The following is a 24411-nucleotide window of genomic DNA, read 5'->3' as shown; positions in this document are numbered from 1 at the left end:
AAGTTCCTATTTTATTTAAAAAAGTGACTTATGTAAAAGCGATTCCTCTTTCACTGACTAAAGTTTCAGAGGGAAAAAGGAAAGGGAAAAGGAGAGAGCAATCAGAAATATGCAGGCCAGTTTGGAATTTGGGCACATGAAGGGAAAGAACAAGAAGAGGTTTTTTGTGTTTGCTTCTTCCTTGTTTTTCTCTGTTTAGGCAAGATGTCTTCAGCCTTGAGGGAAAATAATTGTTTGTTTGGTAAAGAGGATGAATGGGTTGTAAACTTGCTTAGAGATCAACATTAGGAGGACTCTGAGGAACCAGATTGGCAGAGAACAGGTGGTGCTGAAGTGGGAAACAAGGGAAGACGATGTAATGAACTGATATATCCCTTCTCTCAGAAACAGCCACATAGATGAGAGCTAAACTCTGCCTTCAGATCTAGAACATCTTGATGGAAGGGAGGAGTTTATGAATAACAAAATCAAGTTACATTTTGGGTTTCCTTATAAGTCCCTGTTCTGCCCCCACCCAGAAAAATTAAATGCAGTTTTGCTAAGTGACTCATCTCTTGTGCTTTCCTTTCTTTGACAAAATCCTCAAGTGATAGCAGGAATTGACCATGTATGTGAGAGATGAGAATGACATGATTGTCCAGTGCACCAGTGCTCAGCTAGGGTTGTGCTGGTGAATCAAATTGCCTGGGAAACTTTAAAAATCCAAGTCCAGTAAGGCCTGCATATATATATATATATTTGGAAATATTTCCTTGAGGTACTGATACAACTCTTGCTTAAGAACTACTGAATGGATAAGTGTAATATATAAATTTGCAGGTCTCACAAACTTAAGAAATCTCTAGAAGAGTTGGGAGTGTGATAGGTTACTACTTCCTTCAGCTCTCTCCTTTCTGACAATTTTAGCCTGACTTCCATCTGGCCCTACCTCTGTGACTGAGAAGTTAAAAAAGAATATTACTGGCGATATCTGTTGGCCTAAAGAAAAACGCGTTTTTCCTTCCAGCCATCAGTTATTCCCTAGCACTCAAAGAGTCTTTAGTAATTTGCTTCTGGATAGTCTTAATAAGTAGAGGCTGACCCTTGAAGGATTTTGCATCTTTTGGTATCATTAAAGTCATTAGGCCAACAAATCGGTTATCACAAGCAGGGTTCTCCGACTGCAATAGTAGTAAATCATGGACCTTCTTTTTAGCTGAAGCCGTGTGATAGAGTGTCTCAGTATGTCTGTTAAATTCATAGAGCCCTGGCATAATTAGAATTGCAATTTTAAATATCGAAATCCATGTAGTTAGTGACAAAAGAGATGAGAATTGTTTTAATAGTTTAGTTTCAGCAGTCCTATGAACTAGTTATCCATTTGATTAACAATCTGGGAGAATTAAATAAAAATAGATTGTAGCTTTCATAAGCATTGGAAAAATTATTTGAGGCGGTATTATGAATCATTTTTGGTTTTTATCAAATGTACAGCACGGTGGTTCTACAGTACCCCTCCTCCTCCCTCCAACATCCCTGCCTAGTTTGCTTCCCCTAAGTAACCACTAGACGCTCCTCAGTGTCTATGAGTCTAATGCTGTTTTGTTCTTTTTCTTTTTCTTTCTTTTTATATTACACAAATAAGTGAAATCATATGGTATTTGTCTTTTCTCCATCTGGCTTATTTCCCTGAACATTATACCCTCAAGATGCATTCATGTTGTTGCAAATGGCAGGATTTCCTTTCCAGAGCAAAATAATATTCCACTCTATATGTACCACATCTTTATCCAGTCATCTACTGATGGATGCTTAGGTTGCTTCCACATTTTGGCTATTGTAAATGGTGTGACAATAAACGTAGGGGTGCATATATGTTTTTGAAGCAGGGATTTTGTTTTCTTCAGGCAAATTCCCAGGAGTGGAATTACTGGGTCAAATGGTATTTCTATTTTTAGTCTTTTGAGGAACCTCCATACTGCTTTACACAGTGGTTGCACCAATTTGCAGTCCCACCAATAGTGTAGGACTGATCCTATTTCTGGGTATTATGAATCTTAATAGCAATTTTTATTACATGTTGGGGCCCAATTTTTTGGTAAACCATATGATTCTAAAGAAAGGGAAGATTTTTGCATAACCTGTTTGTTTTATACACAACCACTGGGAAATGTAAAAAATATAAAACAGTGAACTATAGACTAACTGTGGCCCCTGAATACATTTAATTTGCCCCAACAAATTGAGTCAATATTTAAAATGTAGGAGACTCATGTAGAAATCTGGGCTTCAGGCTTCTCTTAAAGAATCATATCTGCAACGTGGAGCCATGCCTACTCTGAGGTGTGCTGTGCAGAGGGCTTCCCCTTTTTCTGTTCCCCTGTCCCCACTTGGGGTCTTTACTTCCTTGAGTGACCTACTTCGCCTCTATAAACATTGGAGGTTACAATTTGAAGTTACACTATTTTATAGTATTTTTTGAGAAATATTCAAGATTTTTGAGATGGTTTGTATTAATTTACAATGTAGAGTTCACGTTATATATTAATCTCAGGAACAGGATTGACTTCTTAGAATTTATAAGTGGTTTATATTTACTTATTCCTTTTTATTTGCTTATTTTTATTTATTCATTCATTTATTGACTGATAGATCATTAATATACACCTACATGAAAAATATTGTGGTTACTAGATTCCCCCCATTATCAGGTCCCCACCACATAGCCCATTAAGGTCACTGTCCACCAGTGTACTAAGATGTTATAGAATCACTACTTATCTGTGTTAAACTGCCTTACCCGTGTCCCCACACACACATTATGTATGCTAATCATAATGCCCCTTTTCCTGCTTATCTCTCCCTTTCCACCCATCCTCCCCAGTCCATTTCCCTTTGGTAACAGTTACTCCATTCTTGGGTTCTGTGAGTCTGCTGCTGTTTTGTTCCTTAACTTTTTGCTTTGATCTTACACTCCACAGATGAGTGAAATCATTTGACACTTGTCTTTTTCTGCCTGGCTTATTTCACAGAGCATAATACCCTCTAGCTCCATCCATGTTGTTGCAAATGGTAGGATTTGTTTTCTTCTTATGGCTGAATAATATTCCATTGTGTATATGTACCACATCTTCTTTATCCATTTATCTACTGAGGGACACTTAGATTGCTTCCATTTCTTGGCTATTGTAAATAGTGCTGCCAAAAACATAGGGGTGCACATGTCTTTTCCGAACTGGGTTTCTGCATTCTTAAGGTAAATTCCCAGGAGTGGAATTCCTGGGTCAAATGGTATTTCTATTTTTAGTTTTCTGAGGAACCTCCATACTACTTTCCACAATGGTTGAACCAATTTACATTCCGACCAGCAGTTTAGGAGGGTTCCCTTTCCTCCACAACGTTGCCAACATTTTTTGTTGTTTGTCTTTTGGATGTTGGTGATACTACTGGTGTGGGGTGATATCTCATTGAGGTTTTAATTTGCATTTCTCTGATGATTAGTGTGATGTGGAACATCTTTTCACATGCCAGTTTGGCATCTGAATTTCTTCTTTGGAGAAGTGTCTGTTCAGATCCTGTGCCTGTATTTTAATTGGGTTATTTGCTTTTTGTTTGTTGAGGTGCCTGAGCTCTTTCTGTATTTTGGAGGTCAACCCATTATTGGATTTGTCATTTATGAATATCATCTCCCATACTGCGGGATGCCTTTTTGTTAAACTGATGGTGTTCTTTGCTGTACAGAAGCTTTTTAGTTTGATATAGTCCCACTTGTTCATTTTTCCTTTTGTTTCCCTTGCCTGCAGAGATATGTTCATGAAGAAGTTGCTCATGTCTAAGAGTTTTATGGTTTCATGACTTACATTCAGGTCTTTGATGGATTTCGAATTTACTTTTGTGTATGGAATTAGACAGTAATCCAGTTTCATTCTCTTACATTTAGCTGTCCAGTTTTGCCAACATCAGCTGTTGAAGAGGCTGTCATTTCCCCATTGTATATCAATGGCTCCTCTATCATATATTAACTGACCATATATGCTTGGGTTAATATCTGGACTCTCTATTCTGTTCCACTGGTCTATGGGTCTGTTCTTGTGCCAGTACCAAATTGTCTTGATTGCTGTGGTGTGCGGTAGACTTTGAAGTTGGGAAGCGAGATCCCCCTTCCACTCGCTTTATTCTTCCTTCTCAGGGTTGCTTTGGCTATTCGGGGTCTTACGTGGTTCCATATCAATTTTAGAACTATTCAAGTTCATTGAAGAATGCTTTCGGTATTTTGTTAGGGATTATATTGAATCTGTAGATTGAGTTAGGCAGGATGGCCATTTTAACAATATTAATTCTTCCTACCCAAGAGCATGGGATGATTTTCCATTTATAGGTATCCTCTTTAATTTCTCTTAGGAGATTCTTGTAGTTTTCAGAGTATAGGTCTTTTACTTCCTTGGTTAGGTTTATTCTTAGGTGTTTTATTCTTTTTGATGCTATTGTGAACAGAATTGTTTTCCTGATTTCTCTTTCTGCTAGTTCATCGTTACTGTACAGGAATACAACAGATTTCTCTGTATTAATTTTGTATCCTGCAACTTTGCTGAATTCAGATATTAGTTCTATTAGTTTTGGAACGGAGTCTTTAGGGTTCTTTATATACAATATCATGTCATCTGCAAACAGTGACAGTTTGAATTCTTCTTTACCGATCTGGATGCTTTTTATTTCTTTGTGTTGTGTGATTACTGTGGCTAGGACCTCCAGTACTATGTTGAATAAAAGCACAGAGAGTGGGAATCCTTGTCTTGTTCCCAATTTTAGAGGAAAAGCTTTCAGCTTCTTGCTGTTAACTATGATGTTAGCTGTGTTTTTGTCAGATTTGGCCTTTATTATATTGAATTACTTGCCCTCCTATACCCATTTTCTTGAAAGTTTTTATCATGAATGGATGTTGAATACTGTCGAATCCTTTTTCATCATCTATGGAAAGACAGTATGGTTGTTTTTTTTTTGAGAGGGCATATCATATTTATTGATCAAATGGTTGTTAACCACAATAAAATTCTGTATACGGGACTCAATGCACAGTCTTTAATCAACCCCAAGCCTATTTCTCAACAGTCTCCAATCTTCCGAAGCGTAACAAACAAGTTCTTATATGGTGACAAGTTCTTACATAGTGAATAAGTTCTTACATGGTGAATAGTGCAAGGGCAGTCATATCACAGAAACTTTCGGTTTTGATCACGCATCATGCACTATAAACAGTCGTCAGATATGATTATTCGTTTGATTTTTATACTTGATTTATATGTGAATCCCACATTTCTCCATTATTATTATTATTTTTTTTTTAATAAAATGCTGAAGTGGTAGGTAGATACAAGATAAAGGTAGAAAACATAATTTAGTGATGTAAGAGGGCAAATGTAGATGATCAGGTCTATGCCTATAGACTAAGTATTAATCCAAGCTAGACAAGGGCAACAAAACATCCATGGATGCAGAAGATTTCTCTCAAAACACGTGAGGTTAGGTTCTAAGCCTCACCTCTGTTGATCCCCAATTTCTCACCTGATGGCTCCCCTGTGACTGTCCCTGTCTTAGGTTGTTCCTCCCTTGAGGAATCTTACCCGTCTCTGGCTAACCAGTCATCGTCCGGGGCCATCCAGGGAAATGTAAAGTTGGTAAGTGAGAGAGAAGCAATATTGTTTGAAAAGGTTGGCTTTTTACTTCTTTGCAGATTTATGCCCTGTGGATTCTATGCCCAGCATTTGTCTTGAGGTATCTTTACCTCTTGGAAGAATTATGATACTCGGTAATTTTCGATATGAGGCACGAATTCTACTAAAGGGATGTAATTAGGAAGGAAGAAGAAAAGCTATAGAAGTAGCCGATGGAATAAAACATGGAAAGATTATTTCTTTGACATATCTTCTTGTAGAGTAACATAAGCATGTATAGGTTTTAAACTACTAATTAAATTGCACACACACATTAACATAATAGGAATACAGCTACATAACAAAAGCAGACCTACAATTACCAGCCATATCCAGTGAAACCAAAAAAAACCAGTTAGGTACCCTAGGCATTTGTGAATACTTATCAATGATATGATGGATATTGTCTAACTGAATTTGAATAGTTTGAGAAAATCAGACAAATTAAAACAGCACATTCCTGGGAACTGTTCACATCCCATATGTTCTTTTAACAGTAGATAGTCTATAGTCACACGATTTTGGTGCAGTGCAACTTGTACTTCTCCTAATTCTTGGTTGAGTTCCGACAGTGTAGATCCAGTCAAATTTGTTTTACTGTATGCACAGGCCAGCTTAGATATCTCCTTCTTCATTCCAATGGCAAGTCCAGGAACCAGTGGGATGAATGCAGCTACAACTGCAGCAGCACCAGGATCTTTGTTTAAGTTTTTTGATGATCATCTTCTGGAATGACTCTTCCAAAGGATGTTGATGTTGGAAGTTCTTCATATCGTATCTTAGTTCGTTTTCTGGGTGGCCAAATTAGGCTTTAATCCTCTGTATAAACACAAACAAACCCTTTGCCCACACTTTGATATGACCTTTATACCATTGTGAAGAACCTATTGGAAATCACCACACAGGATCTGCTTTTTTTTTTTTAAGAGAAAGGAATATTATCAGAAAAATGTACTTCCATAGCTGATCATCTGACACACTTTAAATGATCAAAATTAAGGATATTTAAAGCATGCATTACTCATTGATTTGCAGTTAGTTTTATCCTATCAGGGAGTAATTCCCCTTTTCTTTCTCTCTTTTTTTTTTTTTGTTATCATTAATCTACAATTACATGAAGAATATTATGTTTACTAGGCTCTCCCCTATACCAAGTTCCCCCCCGAACCCCATTACAATCACTGTCCATCAGTATAGCAAAATGTTTTAGAATCACTACTTGTCTTCTCTGTGTTGAACAGCCCTCCCCTTTCTCCCACCACCCACATTATGCATTCTAATCATAATACCCCCTTTCTTCTCCCCCCCTTATTCCTCCCTACCCATCCATCCTCCCCAGACCCTTTCCCTTTGGTACCTGTTAGTCCATTCTTGGATTCTGTGATTCTGCTGCTGTTTTGTTCCTTCAGTTTTTCCTTTGTTCTTATACTCCACAGATGAGTGAAATCATTTGGTATTTCTCTTTCGCCGTTTGGCTTATTTCACTGAGCATAATATCCTCTAGCTTCATCCATGTTGTTGCAAATCGTAGAATTTGTTTTCTTCTTATGGCTGAATAGTATTCCATTGTGTATATATACCACATCTTCTTTATCCATTCATCTACTGATGGACACTTAGGTTGCTTCCAATTCTTGGCTATTGTAAATAGTGCTGCGATAAACATAGGGGTGCATCTGTCTTTTTCAAACTGGAGTGCTGCATTCTTAGAGTAAATTCCTAGGAGTGGAATTCCTGGGTCAAATGGTAAATCTATTTTGAACATTTTGAGGAACCTCCATACTGCTTTCCAAAATGGTTGAACTAATTTATATTCCCACTAGCAGTGTAGGACGGTTCCCCTTTCTCCACAACCTCACCAGCATTTGTTGTTGTTTCTCTTTTGGATGGTAGCCATCCTTACTGGTGTGAGGTGATATGTCATTGTGGTTTTAATTTGCATTTCTCTGATAATTAGCAATGTGGAGCATCTTTTCATGTGTCTGTTGGCCATTTGAATTTCTTTTCTGGAGAAATGTCTGTTCAGTTCCTCTGCCCATTTTATAATTGGATTATTTGTTTTCTGTTTGTTGAGGTGGGTGAGCTCTTCATATATTTTGGACGTCAAGCCTTTATCGGATCTGTCATTTACAAATATATTCTCCCATACTGTAGGGTACCTTTTTGTTCTATTGATAGTGTCTTCTGCTGTACAGAAGCTTTTCAGCTTAATATAGTCCCACTTGTTCATTTTTGCTTTTGTTTTCCTTGCCCAGAGAGATATGTTCAAGAAGAGGTCACTCATGTTTCTGTCTAAGAGATTTTTGCCTATGTTTTTTTCTAAGATTTTTATGGTTTCTTGACTTACATTCAGGTCTTTGATCCATTTTGAATTTACATTTGTGTATGTGTTTAGACAGTGGTCCAGTTTCATTCTCTTACATGTAGCTGTCCAGTTTTGCCAGCACCATCTGTTGAAGAGACTCTCATTTCCCCATTGTATATCCATGGCTCCTTTATCAAATATTAATTGATCATATATGTTTGGGTTAATGTCTGGAGTCTCTAATCTGTTCCACTGGTTTGTGGCTCTGTTCTTGTGCTAGTACCAAATTGTCTTGATTGCTATGGCTTTGTAGTAGAGCTTGAAGTTGGGGAGTGAAATTCCCCCCTATTTTATTCTTCTTTCTCAGGATTGCTTTGGCTATTCGGGGTCTTTGGTGTTTCCATATGAATTTTTGAACTATTTGTTGCAGTTTGTTGAAGAATGTTGCTGGTAATTTTATAGGGATTGCACCAAATCTGTGTATTGCTTTGGCCAGGATGGCCATTTTGACTATATTAATTCTTCCTAGCTAAGAACATGGGATGAGTTTCCATTTGTTAGTGTCCCCTTTAATTTCCCTTAAGAGTGTCTTGTAGTTTTCAGGGTATAGGTCTTTCACTTCCTTGGTTAGGTTTATTCCTAGGTATTTTATTCTTTTTGATGCAATTGTGAATGGAGTTGTTTTCCTGATTTCTCTTTCTATTGGTTCATTGTTAGTGTATAGGAAAGCCACAGATTTCTCTGTGTTAGTTTTGTATCCTGCAACTTTGCTGTATTCCGATATCAATTCTGGTAGTTTTGGAGTGGAGTCTTTGGGGTTTTTTATGTGCAGTATCATGTCATCTGCAAATAGTGACAGTTTAACTTCTTCTTTACCAATCTAGATTCCTTGTATTTCTTTGTTTTGTCTAATTGCCGTGGCTAGGACCTCCAGTACTATGTTAAATAACAGTGGGGAGAGTGGGCCTCCCCGTCTTGTTCCTGATCTCAGAGGAAAAGCTTTCAGTTTCTCGCTATTCACTATGATGTTGGCTGTGGTTTATCATATATGGCCTTTATTATGTTGAGGTACTTGCCCTCTATACCCATTTTGCTGAGAGTTTTTATCATGAATGGATGTTGAATTTTGTCAAATGCTTTTTCAGCATCTATGGAGAAGATCATGTGGTTTTTGTCTTTCTTTTTGTTGATGTGGTGGATGATGTTGATGGACTTTCGAATGTTGTACCATCCTTGCATCCCTGGGATGAATCCCACTTGGTCATGGTGTATGATCCTTTTGATGTATTTTTGAATTCACTTAGCTAATATCTTGTTGAGTATTTTCGCATCTACTTTCATCAGGGATATTGTTCTGTAGTTTTCTCTTTTTTTGTGGTGTGTTTGCCTGGTTTTGGTATTAGGGTGTTGTTGTCTTCATAGAATGAGTTTGGGAGTATTCCCTCCTCTTCTATTTTTTGGAAAACTTTAAGGAGAATGGGTATTATGTCTTCTCTAAATGTCTGATAAAATTCAGCAGTGAATCCATCTGGTATGGGGCTTTTGTTCTGGTGTATTATTTTGATTACCGATTCAATTTCATTGCTGGTAATTGACCTGTTTAGATTTTCTCTTTCTTCCTGGGTCTGTCTTGGAAGGTTGTATTTTTCTAGAAAGTTGTCCATTTCTTCTATCTTATCCAGTTTGTTAGCATACAGATTTTCATAGCTTTCTCTAATAATTGTTTGTATTTCTGTGGGGTCTGTAGTGATTTTTCCTTCCTCATTTCTGATTCTGTTTACGTGTAGATTCTCTTTCTTAATAAGTCTATTTAGGGGTTTATCTACTTTGTTTTCCTTTCAGTGAATCAGCTAGTGGTTTCATTAATTTTTTCTATTGTTTTATTCTCCTCAGTTTTATTTATTTCTTCTCTGATCATTATTATGTCCCTCCTTTTACTGACTTTGGGTCTCATTTGTTCTTTTTCCAGTTTCAATAATTCTGAATTTAGAGAATTCATTTTGGATTGTTCTACCTTCTTTAAATAGGCCTGAATTGCTATATACTTCCCTCTTAGAACTGCCTTCCCTGCATCCCACAGAAGGAGTTGCATTGTGGTGGTGTTTTCATTTGTCTCCATATATTGCTTGATCTCTGCTTTAGTTTGGTCATTGATCCATTGATTGATTAGGAGCATGTTGTTAAGCCTCCATGTATTTGTGAGCCTTTTAGTTTTCTTTCTACAGTTTGTTTCTAGTTTTATACCCTTATGTTATGAAAAGTTGGTTGGTACAATTTCTATCTTTTTTAATTTACTGTGTCTCTTTTTGTGCCCTAGCATGTGGTCTATTCTAGAAAATGTTCTATGTGCACTTGAAAACAATGTGTGTCCTGCTGCTTTTGGGTGTAGAGTTGTGTAGATGTCCGTTAGGTCCATCTATTCTAATGTTTTGTTCGTGCCTCTGTGTCCTTACTTTCTGTCTGATTGATCTGTCCTTCAGAGTGAGTGGAGTGTTGAAGTCTCCTGGAATGAATGCATTGCATTCTATTTTCCCTTTTAATTCAGTTAGTATTTCTTTCACATATGTAGGTGCTCCTGTGTTGGAAGCATAGATATTTATGATGGTTATGTCTTCTTGTTGGATTGATCCCTTTATCATTATGTAATGTCCTTCTTTTTCTCTTGTGACTTTCTTTAAAGTCTGTTTTGTCTGATACTAGTACTATAACACCTGAGTTTTTCTCCCTATTAGTTGCATGAACTATCTTTTTCCATCCCTTCACATTTAGTCTGTGCATGTCTTTGATTTTGAAGTGAGTCTCTCGTAGGCAGCATATAGATGGGTCTTGTTTTTTGTCCATTCAGTGACTATGTCTTTTGATTCGTGCTTTCATACCATTTACTTTAAGGGTGATTATCAGTAGGTATGTACTTATTGCCATTGCAGGGTTTAGATTCATGTTTACCAAAGGTTCAAGGGTAACTTTCTTACTAAGACCCTAACTTAACTCACTTAGTATGCTATTACAAAAACAATCTGAAGGTTCTTTTTTTCTTTTTTTTCTTCCTCCTCCATTCTTTATATATTATATATCATATTCTGTACTTTTTGTCTATCCCTTTTTATTACCTCTGGTGACAGCTATTAAACCTTAGGAACACTTCCATCTGTAGCAGTCCCTCCAAAATACACTGTAGAGATGGTTTCTGGGAGCTAAATTCTCTCCGCTTTTCCTTATCTGGATATTGTTTGATCCCTCCTTCAAATTTAAAAGATAATGTTGCTGGATAAAGTTTTCTTGGTTCGAGGCCATTCTTCTTCATTGCATTAAATATATCATTCCACTCATTTCTGGCATGTAAGGTTTCTGCTGAGAAATCTGATGAAAGCCTGATGGGTTTTCCTTTGTATATGATCTTGTTTCACTCTCTGGCTTCTTTTACTAGTCTGTCCTTATCCTTGATCTTTGCCATTTTAATTATTATATGTTTTGGTGTTTTTGTCCTTGAGTCCCTGTGTTGGGAGATCTGTGCACCTCCATGGCCTGAGAGACTATCTCCTTCCCCAGATTGGGGAAGTTTTCAGCAATTACTTCCTCAAAGACATTCCCTATCTTTTTCTTCTGGTACCCCTATAATACAAATATTGTTCCATTTGTATTGGTCACACAGTTCTCTCAGTATTCTTTCAGTCTTAGAGATATTTTTCTCTGTGTGCCTCAGCTTCTTTGTATTCCTCTTCCATATCCCTAATTTCTATTTCATTTATTGTCTCCACTTTATCTAATCTGCTTTTAATACCTTCCATTGTGTTCTTCAACTATTTGATCTCCATCCTAAATTCATTCCTCAGATCTTGAATACTTTTCTATACTTCCATGAGGATGTCAATGATTTTTATTTTGAAATATCTTTCAGGAAGATTCATGAGGTCGATTTCATTTCAATCTTTCTCAGGTGTATTCATAATTTTGCTTTGAACCAAGTTCCTTTGACAGTTCATAGTTTCTCTGTGGTGCACTGTAGTGCCCAGAAGCTCTACTCTCTGGAGCTGTTTAGCCCCTGGATCAATGTCGGGGGTCACAGGGGAGCTGTGTTGGTGCCTGGGGGGAGGAAAAAGCTGTTTCCTGCTTCCGGGCTGCTATGCCTGTCTCCAGTGCCTGAACCAGTGGGCCAAACACACAGGTGTAAGCCTCTATGCTTTGTGTTTGTAGCTGCCATAGGTGGGGCTTCTCTCTGGCTGGCCTGATGCCAGGGCAAGGGTTGCCAGTTTGTGATCCTGAGCCAGATGCAGGCTAGCCGGGCGGGAGTAAGACACAGCAGGCTGTGTATCATGGTGCGGGGGGCCTTGGAACTGCATAGGTAGCCAAGGGAAAGGAGTGCCTGAAGATGGTTTAAGCTCCCAACCTGCTGGGCAGAGTGCACCAGACAATTTTGTCTACCTGTCCTTTCTCCTGAGCAGTAAACTCTGCACAGTCATTGCCCCTTCAGCAGCCCTCTCACTTTTAGGAAGTCTCTCAGACTGTCCACCCACATCAGCCAGATATGAATCCCTGTTTTCCACAAGCAGCTGGTATTTCCATCTCTGCAGGTATTCGGCCTGTCTTAGCTTTCCAACCGCACTAAATCAAAGCAGCATGCAATGTAGGTTCGTGCTCCCAGAGCAGATCTCCAGGGCTAGGTGTTCAGGAGTCCCAGGCCTCCACTCCCTCCCTGCTCTGTTTCTTCCTCTTCTGCTGGGCTGGGATGGGGAAAGGGCTTGGGTCCCGAAGGGTCAGGTATGTTACCGTGTTCTGTGAAGTCTGCTCTTTTCTCCATTTGTATGCAGTCTGGTGCAGCCTTCTTTCCTGTTGCTCTTTCAGGATTAGTTCTATTAATTATATTTTCATATTATATGTCATTTTAGGAGTTCTCTGTCTCACCTCTTATGCCGCCATCTTTTCTATAATTGGTTTTTAAAATATCTTTTTTTTACATATATTATTGGTAATCCTATTCCCATTGGAATATCTATAAACCTAATGAGGTTGATCATGGTTATAGTCAGTTAGGTTATCTGTTTAGTGCAGACAATGATATATCTTTTCCCTCATCATTTTTCCTTAAAAATGCAAGTGACTTAGATAACTTCCATTATGCTACAAATAATCCATATAAATCAGTATTAGAAGTTTTATTAATAAGCCATTATATTTTTATTTGATTCATATTTTGCATGGAATACAATTTGAAGTGGCAATTAAAATGGAAACCTGAATAAAAAGATTTTTTTTCATGGGCCCAGGGTTATCATTACAATTGGGATTAAAATTTCATATTGAGCTTACTAACAGCAAAGATAAAACAAAACTATCTATCTTCTTATAGGACAAAACCCATTTGGTTATAAGCAATCCTTTCATTTGAAGCCTGTCTCTTTTAATTCAGAGCCCATTTTCTAGTGACCCATTTGAAGCAATAGTACCTGATATTGACATCTTGGAACCTGACACCATTGATAGAAGAATCAAGCAATTTTGTACACATGGGAAAAACCTTCATTTTTACTGGAAAGCTGTCAGAACTATCCCTGAAACACTTAATTCCTCAAATGTTAATCTTTGCAACAAAGAAGTATTGGGCAGATAGGGAGTAAGCAAAGTTAAACAGATTTCTTTAGTACTAGACATATAAAGCACAGCTTTAAAATATTTCTCAAATATAGAACATGGAATCTTCACTGCGGCATAGTCATTAACTTTTGCTAAAGTACATATTCTTTGGAATAATTGTTGTAAGAAACAGTACCCTAGAGAGACTCACTTCGGTTATTAACTCAGTAAAAATAGTTAAAGCACTTCCTACTACATCTTAAAGCTTGGAGATACAGAGAGATTAAGAAATAGCCCCTGCCCTCAAGAAACTCTTGGTTTAGATGGAAGCAGTAAGGCAAGTACAGCACACCATGGTCAATACTGTGATGGGAAGCAAAGACTTCTTGGGAGACTTCAGTGTTTGCAGTGAGTTGTGGAGAATGCCTTTGCAGGTAGTCTGTGGAAGAGGTGTAGAGGAAGGGCATTGCCAGTGCCAGAGAAGGAGCAGCGGGTGAAAACTGAGGGCTGAGAAGGAAGGGGCCAGTTTTAATTTTCCTTCTATATTATATGTTTAAGGGCAGAGGATCTTTCATAAGTTTTTTATTCAGTTTAGAAATATATGATTTTGTAAATTATAAATTTTTTTTGCTATTTTGCAGGAAGGCTTCACACCACTTTTGCTTGCTATAAGGCAAGGAAACTATGAAATGACAAAGTATTTGTTAACTAAAGGAGCAAATGTACATGCTGTTGATAAGAATAAAAGGTACAGTATTGTTTTTTTAAACCTTGTATTTCTCTAGTGTGATAAACACATCAGAAGATTAAGTGTAGGATTAATTGATAATTACGTAGTGGAAAATATCAATGCATCATTAGTAGAAAAGCAATGATTCTGACTAGGAAATAGTCTATACAGCAGGGTTCTTTTACAGTATTAGCTGATGACATTTGCAATCATTTTTTTTGCTTATGATTTTTAGATTAGCTAAAGGGTGGGTTTCATATTTTTTTTATAAAGTACAGACACAATTTTGAACTTCTTAATGCTTTTATAGTATTTTTTTTTACCTCTACATCTATTTTTTCCTAAAAGATGCTTGTTGAGCATAAAAAGGAATTGATTTTTGTCTTTTGGATGTGTCTTTGCTTTAAGTTACTTTCTTTAAAGAATACTGATGTTACTAGGTTACTCCTAATTGACTGTTACTGACTATTACCAGATACTATGGGCTCATCAGTTTTTATCCTTTTTCACTTCCAGTATATTTTAATGTTTTTATTTTTCATTAGTATGGTAGAAGGAAGAAAGATAGCTTTAGTTGAACAAACTTTCCATTTACTGAAGACAAGTCATAGGTGGGGTGATAAAGAGAAAAGAGGTGGGCTTTAGGTTCTCACAAGACTGTGTGTGATACCTAGCTTTCCTGCTTGTTAGGTGTGTGACCTTGGGAACATTACTTATCAGCACCAGTATGTCTGATATAAAAAAGGATTATAATATATCCTTCAATAGTGGTTGTGTATAAGTAAGATTATAGATACATCATTTAGTTTAGTGCCTAGCACATACTTAGCATCTTAAGTGCAACTGTGAGTATTACCATTATTACTAATATTGTTATAAGCCTGCAAATAGGTTTAATGTATCTGACTTCTGTCTTTTTCAAGTATAATATACCAGACTAAGGAAGAAATGGGGGATTCTTCATTTAAATCTTCACCTATTTCAGAAAAGTGACCTCACTATAGTTTGTTGCCACCAGAGAACTTTAAAGTAGCAACTTCTACTACATAGCAGCCAAGTGGGACAAAAGTCTTCCTTTTTGTCCCTTCCTTTTAGTCTTGGAGGTAATTTACAAAGATGAACCCTTGAACATGTGAATGGTCAATTCTACACAGACAGGCAAGATTTTAACTTGGTAAAGTGTATCAAGTTAGCTATTTAAGTAACAAAGTTCCTAAGAGTGAAGTTATTTTTCTGTCATTTTAGAACAACACTCATGCTTGCTATTGATAATGAATCAACAGTTATAGCCAGGCTGCTTCTTCAGCAAAATATTGATGTCCTTTCAGAAGATACCTTTGGATGGACTGCAGAAAATTATGCTCGTAAAAGAGGTTTTAATATGTAAGTATTCACATTAAAATGCTAGCTACGCTTGAACTAATGTTGAAAATAACTGTTACTCAATATGTAACAGGTGATTTCATAGTTTGGTTCAGCCAGTTTGGGAATGGCAGTGAGTTAGTCAACGTCATCAGCCAGAAACCCAGCAAAAAGATAGATTAGCAGCAATGGTGCCCAGTTCTTTATCACAGGACTTTTAAGACATAACATTGTCCATTTAATTCTATGTATATTCGCTATGCATGAGGCACAAATAATGTCACATCTCTGATGTTCCTAATGTTACCTGGACATGTTCAGGATAGCAGAAAATCCTGGGTTTTTTTCCCTGGGGACTATCTCTATACTCTCTCCTCTGAATTTTCCAAGAACTGAAGGGTTTCCCTAAGACCAAAGAGACAGTGCTCTTTCGTAAGTCACTTCGACAGGGGAGAAAAGGACATTCTATGTTTTTTTTTGTTTCCACTGCTTGTACTGCTGCAATGTTGCTACTGAAATGGCCCTGCAGGCAGTCCTGATTGACCTTTGCTCCCAGGAGGTCCTTGCCTTTCTAGATTCCTGTCTTCATGGTGATCCACACTAGACTAGAAAAGCCACACCTTTTCTGTTTGCATACATATGTTTGTATGTTTAACCACTATTCCAGAGCATGAGCACCCTGTTCTGGCAGCTGGGCCTGCTAGCTTCAGCAACACACTTTTCTGCACACCCTCAAAAGCCTTATGGAGAGCCTGCATCCTACCCTGAGAACTTCACAATGAGTCACCCTTTGAGGATATTGTCTGTTCTGTTTGCCGATGTTAGGTGGGAGCATTAGCTGCAGATATTCACAGAGAGGTTCAGATAAGGCTGCAGGAAGAGATTAGACTTGCCTTTCTCCTAGGGTGTTCTGTACCCACAGGGTAGCAGGTTTCTTAGGTCATGGAACACCCCATATTGCCCTGACCTAAATAGTGGGACCAGTTTGCCTGAGATTCCATAATTAAGGTTGGCCCCTTAAGTGGTCTGTTTTCCATAATAATGAAAATTTCTGAAGTGCCCTGAGTGGAGTTCAGGTTTCAAAATACTTTCAGATTCTGCCTCACAAGAAAGCCAGCCACTCAACAGGAATCTGTGAATCTCAAGTAGGTTACTTGGCATTAGGAGAGCTAAGCTCCATCCATGTCTCATTAGAATCCACATACAAGAGTAGGGGTCAGTCTTCCAAGTCAACTGGAGACGACATGGAGATGAAACATCATTCAAAGACCTGCTAGTTCAGAGTTTGAGTAGATGGAGAGGAAAAGTAGCAGTCCACACCAGGTTTTGACTTCAATTGTTTTGTGCCCTTGGTGTGATTAGCTACAATGATAGGGGACAATGCTGTCATCCAACTTAATGAGGTAGTATATTTATAAGTAACTTTATAATAACTGAGATCCCCTAAATTACCACAAAGAACAGTTAATAACCAAAAATAATAACATTTTCTGAACACGGCAGCTAACTTGTTTGAACGTGTGAAAACACACTGTGTTTTATTTGGTATTCCAAAATAGTTTCAAGTTGAAGAGCAAATCATTCCATTACTCGAGTGTTCCTCTGAGCATTTTGGGGGTATAGTAGCTAATTAACCCCTTGCAACAACTTTGTAAAATGAGGCGGCAAGATCCCTGCAAGACTTTGAATTGAAGAGAAGCAGCTTATCCAGTAACAAATAGCTGTTGGTTAGAGAGCTAGGCCTTCTGAGTTCAAGACACATCCGTCCGTTATGGCACGCTAACTCTGACTCATTTACTGAGCTATAGTGCCCTCAGTTCATGGCTGGTCCACCTTACTATCTTACTGCTTGTCATCTTTAATTATTTGCCTAATAAAAAGTTTGTAATACTTAGAAATTTGGAGTATATGGGCTAATTAAGGCTTTGTATTACCTGTTATTATCCAAAATACTCTTAGGAATGTTATTTGGTAAATGTTTCTCAAATCAGTACTGAAGTAGTAATATTATTTATAACCTTTCTTTACAAATAGCATTTGCCAACTAATTGAGATGTACAAAGTGGACAAAGAAATTAAAAATTCTTCTCAAAATAATTGAAACTTTTATCCAGGTAAGAGTTGAGATAGTGAGTTGCTCTTGGTGGTCTACCGTAGATAAAGTAAGAATAAGGGAGTTTTGATAATGAAAGACCAATGAAGAAAAACAGTGTATAAGTTATGTGTATATTTTTTCTTTCTTAATTTCTTTCTTAATAGTCCAATATTCAGAATTATTTTTAAAGCTAATGTAGGTAATTTAAAATCTGAGATGGTGCTTATTTCAATTGTCTGAAAAGGAATTCATTTATAGTCATTACCCCTAAAATCCCATATATCTTTGTGTACATAAAAGATTTTTAAGTTAAATGTTGTACCTTTCCTCTATAATCACATTATAACAAATTGAACTTGTCATAATAAAGTAGAAAATAAGGTAAAAAATGATAAATTAAAATAGAATATTTTACAACAAACGAATTACGTTCAGTACATGAATGTTTCTTATTACATACTGATTTATCTCACTAATAAAAATAACTGTCTAAAACTGGGAACACAGCAGTACTTTCCTGGAAGAACCATACATAAATGGCAGACACTCAGAACTTCGCTGGTATGCAGCAGTACTGCTGAGACAGGCTCTTAAAGACTCCTGCTGGCACTACGGGAGTCAGAAAAGCCATGCCTCGTTGAGAAACACAGCTTATTTTACAAACTGTTACACCAACATGACCTGTTACCGGCTTCATACTTAATTAAGTCAAACCAGAATGAGAGAGACCAGGTGCTGTCACATCTGCTTAGTGGGGCCATAGTAGTTTGAAAGCAGTCGTAGACAGGACATAAGTGAATAATAAGCATGATTGCTCCCAGAAGACTGTTTCAAAGCCAGATAGCAGATTGGATTTGGCCTGTGGGCCACAGCTTGATGACCCCTGATATAGAGGACACAATGAAGGAAAACACAGGTGACACAGACAAAGGAAGTTTTTGTTTCTTTGGATTCGTATCAGCCCATCTTGAAGTGTTCACCCAATGGTACTGAAGTGAACACAGTCCGGGTGCTCAATTTATTCAACTTCCATTGTTGGACACTGTGACAGAGACAGAGAGAGAGGGAGAGAGGTAGAGAGAGGGAAAGAGGTCTTTGATTATTAAAAATGGGAAAAGCAATTATACCCTAACAAATGTTGGTAGACTTTTAAAACAGTAATTCTGAAATGTTTTGGTCTTAGGATTCCTCTGTATTATTAAAAATTACTGAGAATTCCTAGGAACTTTCACTTAAATGGGTTGAATCTATTGATAGTCACGACATTAGAAGTTAAAACTGAAAATTTTTAAATACAAATGTACATGATCATACATCGCATTAGCCATGAGAGCTCTGATGTTATCACATACCATATTTCTGGAACATTACACTGTATGCTTGTAAAGAGAATGAGAATGAAAATGGCAAGTAACATTGAGCTTTATAGAAAAATACTTGGACCTCTTGGACCCCATGAGCAGATAGATCTTGGGACTCCAGGGACTCCCAGGTGATGCTTCACAGCCACCACTTTAAGCCAGGCGGGGCTCATGGATGAAACTTTTACCAGTCCTTGTGATGGAAAGGCTTCAAAGTTTCCATCCAAATTTCTTTTTTTTTGCTCACTTGTTTAAAAAAGTTTAAATCTGACGATTTTGTCTTAAAAAAAGAAAATTTTGTTATTTCCTATCCCATGGCACTCTGTACTCTGGCCTCAACTTGCCCTCTTTTAACATGGAAACAGGTCACTCAAGGCTGTCTTTTCTCACTAAATTGACTGTGCTTATACAGGTTTAACAAGGGAATTCTGAAGATACTGGTGCATACTGTAATTAAAGTGATGCCATTCACTGAAGCTTTTTTGAAATCTGTGTCTTAACAGCACCCAGTAACTATTATGCATGTTTAAATGTAAAATAAGTGGTTACCCATAAATTTCTTTAATAACAACAAAATTCATACCTTGAAGAATCTTAATTCCTGATAAAGTTCTACAGAATATAGAATAGGTAATAGAGACTGATGAGCAAGTCAAAGTAAGTGATAGTAGAAAATATAAAAGTAGATAAAATGAGGGACCGTGGTTAGTTAATTAGGCTTGCCTACTTGAATGGCAGTACAGGGCATGTATAATGCCCATGTAAGCAGTGAGGGAGCAGTGTGTCTCAGTGGGGAGGGGAGGATGTGGGAGTGCTTCTCTGATAAACACGTTGCATAAGTTAGCCAAATTTATATCATTACTTACAGACTAACACATGGAAACCCTGTTTTCTAATCTTTCAGGTACAGACTCTCCTGGTAACACTGTCAGTGATGTGTCCAGTCAGACATCTGGGGATCTGAAAACTGAAGGTAAGTGTCCATTTGTGTCACTGTCAATGAACAAAAATCAGTCAGCATCCACAGAATTTGGGCACATGACCCACAGAGATAAAGGAAAGATTAATATTGGAGCTGTGTTTCTGTTAAGAGGATTATAAACTCTGACCTTTGTGAATCACAGCTTCCAGAAGACAGAGAGAGCACAGAAGATAAGAAAAAAAAAGCATAGGAAATTCAACCCCTGTTCACCTCTGCATGGCTTCATGTAGTTTTGATTTTTCAAAAATCATTTTGTGGCAAAATCTTTGTGGTTACTCTTTGTATGCAACCTAAAAGCAAACAGAATACCTTTTAGCAAGAATTGGCATTCTTTCTCTCCCAAAACAATATATAAATAACAGAGAATTAGGAGAAAAGGTAATTTCTTCTAGGCTAGTATTGAGAACATACTTAAGAGTGTGTAGCAGGATTGTGTTTAGAGTTTAGGGACTGTTTGGGAAACTAGGTAGATAGCTAAAGATTGCCTACTCAGACCAAGCGTGGTCTCCTAGCTTTATTTTTATAGCCCTGAATTCACAAGTATTAGTTACAGCTACATTAAGTGTAACTAAAAGAGCACCTTCCAAAGCCAAAAATTAAAATATTCCTTGTATTTTCTATGACTTTATGTAATTTAGAGTTGGCTTTCCCAGGAATAATGGGAATTATTGGAAATTTACTACACAGTGCCGCCTCTGATATGTACACATGTTCTGTCAACTTGTCTTACAATTTTTTAATAAATAAATAATTCACAAGAATTGTTGGTTATTTTGAGGATTGTATCATTTAAAACTAATATACAGAAAACCAATTTTAATACTGCTAGGACAACCAGTCTCTTATTAACCACATGTAATGTGTATTCTAACTTTATGCACCAGTTAATTCAGTGCCCTTTATCAGTCATAGGCTCAGGTATCTACTAAAATATTATATAATATTTTTCCTACCCCTATAGTTCTATCTTTTTTTCTTTTTACCTTTAGAATTAGCAATGTAGTTTACAAAAGATTTTCAGTTATATCCTAGAGTAGTGATGACATTGAGCTGTCAGCCCAGTTGTTTACGTGTACAACTGACTTGTTTGCTCTGTTTACTCTCATGTTGGGCAGACCCAAAAAGCAGGACATTTAAAACAAAACATCTGCACAAGTTCCTGCTGCATTGGAAGATGTGAGATAGAAAAATTACAGAATTAAATATAAGCAACTCAGAACAGTTCATGTGGACCATTGCTCTTCTTATCTGATACCTTTTACAAAGTACTGAGCAGAGTAATGAGAGTAGTTTTCCAGGGACCTTAATTTTATGATGAGCCCTGGTAATTTTATATCCTAAATATATTTCCAGAAACATCTCAGTTCAGGCCTGTGTCACCTTTATTTTGCATTATTGCCTTATAATATATCTCCTTCCATTTATTTGGTTGCCCTCATGACCTGTCTCAGCTATAAACAACAACCATGAAGCACCCTAAAACACATTTATGTCCAGACATCCAAAATTACATATGAGGACGGCTTTGGTAATCTGACTCCTACCTAACTCCCTGCCATCAGCCTTTTCTACTGCCCACCCTCTTCTCTGGCATTCTGAACTGCTGGGCATGCCAGCCTCACCAATCCCTGTATTTCAGTCAGATAGTCACCCCATCATGTGCTGCTCTGCCTGTCTTGCAATGGTCCTGCATGCTCTCCGCATTCCTGCGCACTCCCCGTTTGGTTCTGGCTAACCTCACTGTTTAAGTCAGCACAGGCATTGTCTCTAAAAAAAAACGTTCCTGATTCCTGTTGTCCACGGTCTTCTTTAAACCTTTAAAGTATTTAGCTGGAACTCAATAAATAACAGTTGAGTAAAGTAAATAATGACTATTTATACAGAGATGATTTACGAGACTCTGCCCTATAGTTTCGGAGCAAAAGGGACAAACACATAGATGATAATTTACAGCTCGTATGGTAAAGACATACAAGAAAAATCTATAAAACACTAAGGTAGGCCCAAAGAAACACCTATTCATCTGGGGAAAGACAGCCATAGTAAGGGAGGGCTTTATACAGCAGTCTGAATCTTATAAGATGAAGAGGATTTTGTCAAATAGTGCAGCCAAACATTTCAGGTAAAAGGAAGGGTGGTATATACCCCAATAAAGTCACAGAAAGTAATGATTTTGGTTCCTGAATAATGTAGGTGAAGCCTAGCATGTTGTTAAGATCGTACACTTCTGAGGTAGAAAATAGAGTACCTTGTGGCTTTATATGTTTCTTCTGCATTTTTAAATTTTGTTTTGTTTCTGATTATTTTGTTTGATGTTGGATGGATGGAGTTTTGAATGAGGCTTTTACATGTTTGTATGCTTTTATCCTTGCAATTTCTAGTATTTCCCAAGTGTTTGTTGAAGTTGTACATAATTTAGAAGTATTTCCTAAATAAGAATTCAGATAAAGATTAAGCTTAATTTAAACTCTCAATTGATAAAATGTTATTTTCTCTTTTTTTAAGAGTATGGCTTTTATTGAACCATTCTGTTGTAGTTCAGTTTAACTGAATATATCAATTTGTCAGCAGAACAAGACATCATAATGAAGTCAAAGAAAGAAGAAGAACAGCCTGATGGAAGTGACTATAACCACCCACAGGTATATAAAAAATTTTAATTTCTGGTTTAATATCGTTGACTATGCTTTAATGTTGTAACATAGTTTAAATGAAATTACCTTTTGAACTAGTCCTTCAGAGTCAATAGATCACTTAATAGGAAGTCTAAAATTTTACTACTTGCAAAAATGAATGAGAAATGTCATGGAATATATCTATATATTCAGGTCTTCCTCATGCAAAAGTGTGAGGAAATGTGGATCAAACTAGGCAAATTGAGTAAAAAAAATAATTTAAAACTCATCTCAAATGAGTTAAAGCAGAAGTTTGGTGATCTTTAGGGAAAAGAATTTTAGGAAATAAAATATGCCCAAATATATGCTGATCTAAGGCTCTTACTCTAGGGTAACTGAATTGGTTAGATTTCAGACTTTGAAGTCAATTTTTAAGTGTAGTTAGATTCATTATTATTCTATTTTATGCCTTCTGAGTTGTAATTCTTCAGTTAAATTTTGAATAAAGTTTGAGATTTGGATCCAACTTAGTGTTTTTCAGTTGGATATCCATGAATCATAAAAGTTTTCATTGTATAAACATTCGGGTTGTCCCCTATTTTCAGAGGAAATCATGATAAGTCTTTTAATTGAGTGCTAGCCGAAAGTCTCCTTTTACTTAGATTTCTGATAGTCATGAACATCTATTGCTTAAAATCTACATGTTGCAGGATAAAATTGCCATGCTAAAACCAGAAACACAAACGATGAAAGATCAGAAAGAAAAGAAATATCTTGAGGACACTGAAATTACAAAAGAAAAAGATGATCTTCAAAAGAAAACAGTGATTAAGGAAACATCTACAAAAGTAATGTTCCAGCATGGTGGACAGCTTGACTTCCTGACATCTGAGAATACAATGCTACATTCTAAGTTGCAGAATGAAAAAGCAAGCAGAGAAAGATTGGAGACAGAAGTTGTATCAGACAATTCTAGACTATCTACTGCTACCCGTGATCATGAGCAAAGTCAGGCATCAGAAAGAGAACTAGGATTTGCTTTCCATAGTCTTAGAGCAAGAAATGAGTGGTTTCTGTCTAATCAGGAAGAAAACATGAGCATTCTTTCTCGACAGCTTTCTAAAGCTGAAGGTAAAGTCAGTAGCCTGGAAATTGAGCTGAGTCACACCAGAGATGCCCTTAGAGAAAAGACTTTGGACTTAGAAAGTGTGCAAAGAGACCTAAGCCACATACGCTGTCAAAAGAAGAACATTGAACACAAGTATGAGAACAAACAAGATAAACTGAATAAATACATCAGAAAGCAGGAGTTCTTAGAAAAGAGATTATCTCAACTACAAAGTGAAAATGAGTTGCTCCGACAGCAACGGGATACTGCTCAGAACAAAGCTAAAAATGAACTCCAAACTGAAAGGGAAAAATGTCTTACCCTAGAAGGAAGGAATAAAGAATTACTCGATGATTTTAATCATCTCAAAGAAAGAATGAATCAAGGTGAAAATGAGAAAAGAGAACTAGAAGTAAGTATCCAGGAAAATAAACATTTTTCAAAATTCCTGAAAGAAAATTCAAAGTAATATTTGATTATGGAGAAGTGTTGAGTCTATTGAATATAAAAAGGATATAGACTATAAATATCTTAAAGGCGTGCTTGTATCCAGCAAAAAAATTAATTTGGCAGGTGCTTTATATTGAAGAAA

At 37.0% G+C, this 24411-nt stretch overlaps 2 protein-coding genes across 2 annotated transcripts in view; both read left to right on the top strand.

Moving 5' to 3' along the window:
* LOC118929211 (ankyrin repeat domain-containing protein 7-like) overlaps positions 1-18002 on the top strand; it is a 60119-nt gene extending 42117 nt beyond the window's left edge. Inside the window, exons 3-5 of the mRNA XM_057498082.1 lie at positions 14208-14314; positions 15542-15679; positions 17693-18002. Coding sequence (XP_057354065.1) covers positions 14208-14314; positions 15542-15679; positions 17693-17759 — 312 coding nt within the window. The 3' untranslated portion in view covers positions 17760-18002. The remainder of the gene's footprint in view (positions 1-14207; positions 14315-15541; positions 15680-17692) is intronic.
* A 2026-nt stretch (positions 18003-20028) lies between these two features.
* Positions 20029-24411, top strand: part of LOC130683083 (ankyrin repeat domain-containing protein 26-like) — a 123821-nt gene continuing 119438 nt past the window's right edge. Inside the window, exons 1-2 of the mRNA XM_057499339.1 lie at positions 20029-20087; positions 22668-22738. The gene's annotated coding sequence lies outside the window, so the exon portion shown is untranslated. The remainder of the gene's footprint in view (positions 20088-22667; positions 22739-24411) is intronic.

This window comes from Manis pentadactyla, chromosome 3 (assembly GCF_030020395.1).
Source record: "Manis pentadactyla isolate mManPen7 chromosome 3, mManPen7.hap1, whole genome shotgun sequence".
Lineage (NCBI taxonomy): Eukaryota > Metazoa > Chordata > Mammalia > Pholidota > Manidae > Manis > Manis pentadactyla.
This window is presented reverse-complemented; position numbering and strand designations above follow the sequence as displayed.